Below are 7155 nucleotides of genomic sequence, written 5' to 3'. Positions count from 1 at the left end.
ACTTATCAACAAGGACACCTCGGTTCCTTTGTACATTTATACATTCCAACCTCTTACAATTTTAAGAAAACCTCTGCAATGCTGTATTTCCTAACACAGTGAATGACAGTGCATCTTTCCACATTATATTCAATCTGCTATCTTCTTTCCCATCCATTAAGCCTCTTGAAGACACATTTACACCTACACATAAACCCACTTTGCTATGTATTATCTGCAGATTTGAAAATACTACATTTTGTCCCAACCTACAAATCATTGATATGTATGTCCTGACCAGCTGGGGTCCAAGAAGTGATCCATGTGGTATCCCACTAATCACAGCCTGCCAATGTGAGACTGACCCATTTGTTCCTATTTTGTTTTCTGTCAGTTGGCCAATCCTTGTCAGTACACTTCCACTTATTCCACATGCTTTAATTTTTCTAACCATTCTCCTGCAGGGAACGTTATCAAAATGTCTTCTCAAAATATATGCAGCCGCTCTGCTTTATCAATTTTGCTTGTAATATCTTCCAAAAAAAAACTCCCTCTGAGTTTGTCAATCATCAGTTAATTATTATTCAAGTGTCTATTTATCAGATCCTTTATCTGAGGCTGTCAGGTCAGCCGTTTAGTTTCTTTCTCTTTCCCTTCTTAATTAGGGCACCATTTCTATCATTGAAACTTCAGGAAACATTCCAGATTTTATAGAATTTTAGAGGGTAATCGATGTGTCAATTGTCTCAAAGGTCTTCTGTTTCAGCATTCTGGGAGGCAACCATCGGGTCTTTAGAGACACATCCACTTTCAGCCCCAATGCAATCATCTTACAAATAATTTCCTTCCTCATTCACTCTAACCACTTAGATCTCTGGTTCTGCGAGATTTAGGAACATAGAAACAGAAGTAGGCCATTCACCCCATCAAGCCTGCCCTGCCTTTCGATACAATCATGGCTGATTGAACACTTATACAGATTTTACCTACCTCATTCCCATAACTCTTCGTTTATTGCATTTGTATTTATTCATTCATGGGAGGTGAGTATTATTGGCTGACCAGCATTTATTGCCAGTCTCTAGTTGCCTTTGAGAGGGTGATGGTAAGATATTTTCAAAATCACTGTAGTCCACATGCTGATCCTCAATGACCTTGGGGAGGGAATTCCAGGATTTTGACCTAGCAACAGTAAAGGAATGGCGATATATTTCCAAGCCAAGATGATGAATGGCTGGGAGGGGAACTTGCAGGGGTGGTTTTCCCATTATTTTGCTGCCCTTGCCCTTCCAGATGGAAGTGGTAGTGGGTTTGGAAGGTGCTGTCTAAGGATCTTTGAATTTCTCTAGTGCATGGTACACACAGCTGCTACCAAGTATTGGTGGTGCAGGGAGTGGGTGGTTGTGGCTGTGGATGCGGTTCCAGTTAAGTGGGTTGTTTTGTCCTTGATTGTGTAAAGCTTCTTGAGCGTTGTTGGAGCTGCACCCATGCAGGCAAGTCAGGAGTTTTCCATCATACTCCTGACTTATGCCTCATCGATGATGTGATATGATTTTGTCGACACTGTTTTTAAGTGACAGGTCCAGTTGAGCTTATGATCAGTGGTAACCCCCAGGATGTTATTAGTGCAGGATTGAGATTTTGTCTTATTGGAGATAGTCACTGTCAGGCATTTGTGTGGTGCCACTTGTCTGCGTAAGCCTGGATATTATCCAGATTCTGCATTTCTGTATGGACTACTTCACTATCTGAGGTGTTGTGAATGGTGCTGAGCATTGTGCAATCGTCAGCAAACATCCCCACTTCTAACCTTATGATGAAGGGAAGATCATTGATGGAGCACCAAAAGATGGTTGGGCCTCGGACACTACCCTGAGGAACTCCTGCAGAGATGTCCTGGAGCTGAAATGATTGACCTCCAACAATCACCTTCCTTTGTGCCAGGTGTGACTCCAATCAGCAAAGAGTTGTCCCTGATGCCCATTGACCCCTTGATGCAATAGTCAGTCAAGGGCTGTCATTCCTACCTTACTTGTGGAATTCATCTGTTTTGTCCATATTTGAACCAACATTGTAATGAGTTCAGGAGTTGAGTGCCCCTGGTAGAACCCAAACTGGTGTCACTGAGCAGGGTTTTGCTCAGCAAGTGCTGCTTGATAGCCCTGTTGATACTTTCCATCAGTTTACTGATGATTGAATATATACTAATATATGTGTTACATTTCTCATGCTTTTTGTCTACAAAATGTACCTAGGTAATTTCCACATTGGGTAAATGCTAATGTTGTATCTACACTGGAAGAGCTTGGCTAGGTAAGTGTCAAGTTCTGGAGGACAAGTCTTCAGTACTATTGCCTGAATGTTATCTAACCTACTAGCCTTTGCAGTATTCAGAACCTCCAACTATTTCTTGATATTACATGGGGTGAATCGAGCTGGCAGTAGACTGGTATCTGTGATGCGGGAACTACTAGACGATGCCAAGATGGGTCATCTATAATGGACTCTTCGAGAATGGTTGCAAATGAGCATTGTGATTAGAAAACATGTTGCAACTTAAAGTATTATGGCCTAACTTATCCCAGTCAAGTGGTGTTTCTTAATTAAATGACCCCCCCCCCCCCCCCCCCCCCCCCACTTCAAAAGCAAAAGTGGTATTGTAAAACTAGAAATAACTGGCACAGTGCTTAACTTGTACAAGCTTCTAGCACTCTTGCATGCCCTCATACAACCTTTGCCTGAATGTCTGGCAAAACAGACATGTACTCTGGCAAAAACCAAGGCTCTGGAACAAAGAACAATACAACACAGGAACAGGCCCTTCGGCCCTCCCACCTGCACTGCCACATTTTGCCATTCCATACTAAAACTGTCTTCACTTACAGGACCTGTATTCCTCTATTCCCTTCCTATTGATGTGCTTCTTGAATGCTGCTATTGTGTCTGCTTCCACCACCTCCCCGGCAATGGGTTCCACGCACTTACCATCCTTTGTGTGAAAGATATGCCTCATATATCTCTTTTTAACTTATCCCCTCACACTTTGAACCTGTGTCCCCTAGTAATTGACCTTTCTACCCTGGGGAAAAAAAGCCTCATACTTCCCGTTCTATCCATGCCATTCATAATCTTATAAACTTCTATTAGGTCACCCCTCAACCTCCTGCATTCCAGTGAAAGGAAACCCAGTCTAGCCAACCTTTCTTAATAACTAAAATCCCCCATACCAGGCAACATCCTGGTAAAACTTTTCTGTACCTTCTCCAAAGCATCCACATCCTTCAGGTAGTGTGGTGACCCACAACTGTATGCAATATTCCAAGTAGGGTTAGTAGTACGTGATAGTGGCAGATTCAGGGAAGTTTTTTTTAATTCATTCATAGGATGTGGACATTGCTGGCTGGGCGAGCATTTATTGCCCATTCCTAGTTTCCCACGAGAAGATTGTAGTGAGCTGCCTTCTTGAACTGCTGCAGCCCATGTGCTGTGGGTTGACTCTCAATGCCGTTAGAAAGGGAACTCCAGGACTTTGACCCGGAGACACTGAAGGAATAGCAATATATTTCACTTGAGTTGGCTCCACAGCAACATTTATAGGAACCTGATCTTTTCTTGTTTTGAGCTAAAGAACCCCAAGTGGGACAGATCTACTGAGTGCCCTACTGATTGCAGATTTTGTTTTGTGAATGGCCTAAACTGGGCATTTGAGTCATTTTTCCTGTGAATGAGAAGCTCAGTGACAGCAGGAGGGATACTTGAAAAAGGGCTCGGCTATTTCTGAGTGCAGGTTTTTTCAGGCTTCCCAACATGAGCTTCCGTGACACCCATTTTATATTTGTCTTTCATCAGCTGAGAAGTCTGCCACTGCTTTGACTGTTTTGTGTTTTTTTTATCAAATTTTGTCTCTCAGATGAAGAGTGTTAGCAGGAGGAAAGAGCAGGGAGCTGCCCAACCCATAAAATCAGTAAGGTGGTTATGGAGTTAGCAGCTTAAAAGGGCAAGAAGGAAAAAAGTTAGATTGAGGTGGTTACTTATTGTATGTTCATATGAGCCCTGAAAATCCAGTTGCAAACAGTATATTAATTTATTTAATTCGCTTTGAAGTGGTTAAAGCAACAGAGAAACGATGGTTAGCACTGCTGCCTCACAGCGCCAGAGACCCGGGTTCAATTCCTGCCTCAGGCGACTGACTGTGTGGAGTTTGCACATTCTCCCCATGTCTGCGTGGGTTTCCTCCGGGTGCTCCGGTTTCCTCCCACTGTCCAAAGATGTGCAGGTCAGGTGAGTTGGCCATACTAAATTGCCCGTAGTGTTAGGTATAGGGGTAAATGTAGGGGAATGGGTTGGTTGCGCTTCGGTGGGTCGGTGTGGACCTGTTGGGCCAAAGGTCCTATTTCCACACTGTAAGTAATCTAATCTAATCGTTCACATGGCTTTCAGATACTATTAGTGAACATTTCTAAGTTGATTGTGTATACATGGCAAAGAAAATATTTATTCAGACCAAGTATGACACTTTTCAAATTTGATTGCCTGTTACTTTGTAATTAGATAGTAAGCACTTACAGAGAACAAAACCCAAATATACATTTAAATTTACAAAGACAATATGGAGCCAAAAATGTGATCCTTGGTGCCTGAAGCCCATTTGGTTAAAATACATGAGTCATGTAATATATTATTGAAGGGCTTGAAGGCTGCTATTTGGCTAGTGTGCTTGATACTGGCAACGTGGTATTCTGGAGCTTGTGGACAAATGTTAGATGGCTTTCTATAAAGTAGCTAGTGCATGTGTCCCTCCTTCAGTGCTAAATGCTGTTTTTGTGAGGATGTTCAGCTCAGAGATGAAGGCCTTCAGTGATCTGGAGAGACTGGAGGAGCTGCAATTATGGTTAAGGTTAGAGCAGACAAGGTTAAGGAGGAGTTAATAAAGTTATTAGAAATTTGAGAGGATTAAATAGAGTAAATTAGGAGCAATTATTTTCACTGGTGGGATGGCCTGTAACACAGAAAACAAGTTGAAGATAATTGGCAAAAGAACCAGGGGGAAGTTGAGAAGCCATTTATTTTATGCAGCAAATTATGTTGATCTGCAATATACTATTTAAAATATAATGGATGCAGTTTCAGAACTAATTCTGAAGAGTGAATAGATACATACTTGAAAAGCATTGTCTGCAGAGTATTTCATGAAGATTATGGTTTGAGGCTAATTGGATAGCTCTGACAAAGGGCCATCTCAGGTATGAAAGACTGAATGGTGTCTGTCTTTCCTGTATGATTCTATAACTTCAATTCTGAACTTTCACTTCATTTCTAGAGTGCCACCTGTTAGACCCCTGAGAAGGCCTTTGATTTTTGATTTATCAGTTTGTACTCCACAGCTGTGCCACAAAGGATAACATCTGGTAGGGCCAGGAAAGTCAGCAACCCACATTTCGGTTCCTATCATAACCTCCAAAACACCAGCTGGAGTTCCACTAAAGTGTAGTAGTGATTGAGTTCTAAGTATTCTATGCCAATTCTTTTGGTCCAAAGTGCTTGTCATACTTAAGCAGTAGCCATATGTTGATATAGGCCAATTATGCAGTAACACTTTGCTGTTTTCCACCACAATAATCTAATCAGAAATATATCTAGTTATTTCTTGACCCTGGTGTATTATTTAACTTATAGCTCTTCCTGTTTACATATAACCTAGTATATTGCCTTCTAAGTGAAAGGTTACTTGAGTCCTTTTTCCCCTTGTATTGGAAACATTCACTATGATGATTGATTTGACCACATTGGCTTTTGCTAATTGCTTTTATAATCACTGCAGTGTCTCTACCAAAGATCGGATTCTGAGTAATCCAAGATGGAGGATGGAAAAAATTTGTGGCATTAAGGGCTGCTCCTTTTTTAAGGTATTTTTTGGTGTTAGAGGTGATTACCTCACACACCAGGAGCAGCAATTACTGTTTTACATGCTGTTGCATTGTATTGGAACTTCGGGGGAAAAAAGATCAAAACAATGGCACTTTTAAAAGGAGGAAGGCAGACAAAAGGTAGTGGCCACATTGTCAGTGAAGGGGAAAGAGAAGGAAACCTACACTGCTAACTGGCATAGCAGTGAATCTGCACAGTTACTGCCTTTGCTGTTTGAGTTCATGTAGCTCTGGACATCAGAGTGTGTCGAGGAAAAATTAACAAACAGCGAATGGAATTAGCTACTCGATATAAAATAGCATGGTCTGTAGTTGGCTCCTCAACTTCTCTTTAAAAGTGCTCTCCACTTAGCCCCAATCCTTGTCCATCCTTTCCCTGCGGATCTACATCCAGTTCCCATTGAAAGCTAGTCGTGTTTTTTGCCTCTACCACCCTGACAAGCAGTAGATCACAACTCACTATGTTAATGAGCAAATACTGCACACCTTCCCTTGGTTTTTACCAAGTATTTTAAGGTAAAATACCTTTCTGTTTCCTTCCCGGTTTGTAGTGCAGTATTCAGGCCAGGAGAGATTAGATGCTGCGGAGGTTGACTGCCTTCAGCTATCCAAATTTCCAGTCTTGGATGTACTGCTGTGGAGTGGCAACAAGTCAAAGGGAATAAAGTTGTTTTCAGGCTGCTTGGTGTATGACAATGGTGGCCATCCCCTGAGTGGAGGTGGATGAGGAACTGTTCAGCTGCCTCCTCAGCTGCAGTTACTTGGCTGATGGGATATGCCAGAGAGTGCTGACTGTTTGAATGCTTGTCTCTTTGTTTCAGGAACTGCATGAACTAGTGCAGACATATCGTGAAAACATTGTCAGTGTGCGGACAGCAGCTGATCACCTAGAGGAGAAACTAAAGGCAGAAATCCTTTTCCTGAAGGAACAGATACAGGCAGAACAGTGTCTGAAGGAGAACATTGAAGAAACGCTACAGCTGGAAATAGATAGTTGCAAAGAGGAGATTGGTAAGTAAAAATGAAAATGTAACGTGCATATTTTTTAAAAAATGTTCAGTGTTTGCAGTTTCTATTATCTGGGTGGTTCCACATTTTGTGGATGGATCTTTAAGTCCATAGTAAACTAATGCAACATGCTGTATAGTGGAAAATGTAGGTTTGTCAAGTGCTTAATTTTAAATGCACATGATAAATGCTGCCAAATAACATTTACATTTTTTTTCTATTAATACTATTTTGGGAAATA

General features: G+C 41.6%; 1 protein-coding gene across 2 annotated transcripts in view; it reads left to right on the top strand.

Annotated features, from left to right (window-relative positions):
- Positions 1-7155, top strand: part of rabep1 (rabaptin, RAB GTPase binding effector protein 1) — a 135282-nt gene that overhangs the window by 102257 nt on the left and 25870 nt on the right. For both annotated transcript variants that reach the window (XM_060847962.1, XM_060847961.1), the window contains exon 14: positions 6728-6917. In XM_060847962.1, the coding sequence (XP_060703945.1) occupies positions 6728-6917 (190 nt within the window). The remainder of the gene's footprint in view (positions 1-6727; positions 6918-7155) is intronic.

The sequence above is a fragment of the Hemiscyllium ocellatum genome, chromosome 31, assembly GCF_020745735.1.
Source record: "Hemiscyllium ocellatum isolate sHemOce1 chromosome 31, sHemOce1.pat.X.cur, whole genome shotgun sequence".
In the NCBI taxonomy this organism is placed as follows: domain Eukaryota; kingdom Metazoa; phylum Chordata; class Chondrichthyes; order Orectolobiformes; family Hemiscylliidae; genus Hemiscyllium; species Hemiscyllium ocellatum.
The sequence above is the reverse complement of the archived record's forward strand: the minus strand, read 5'-3'. Positions and strand labels throughout refer to the sequence as shown.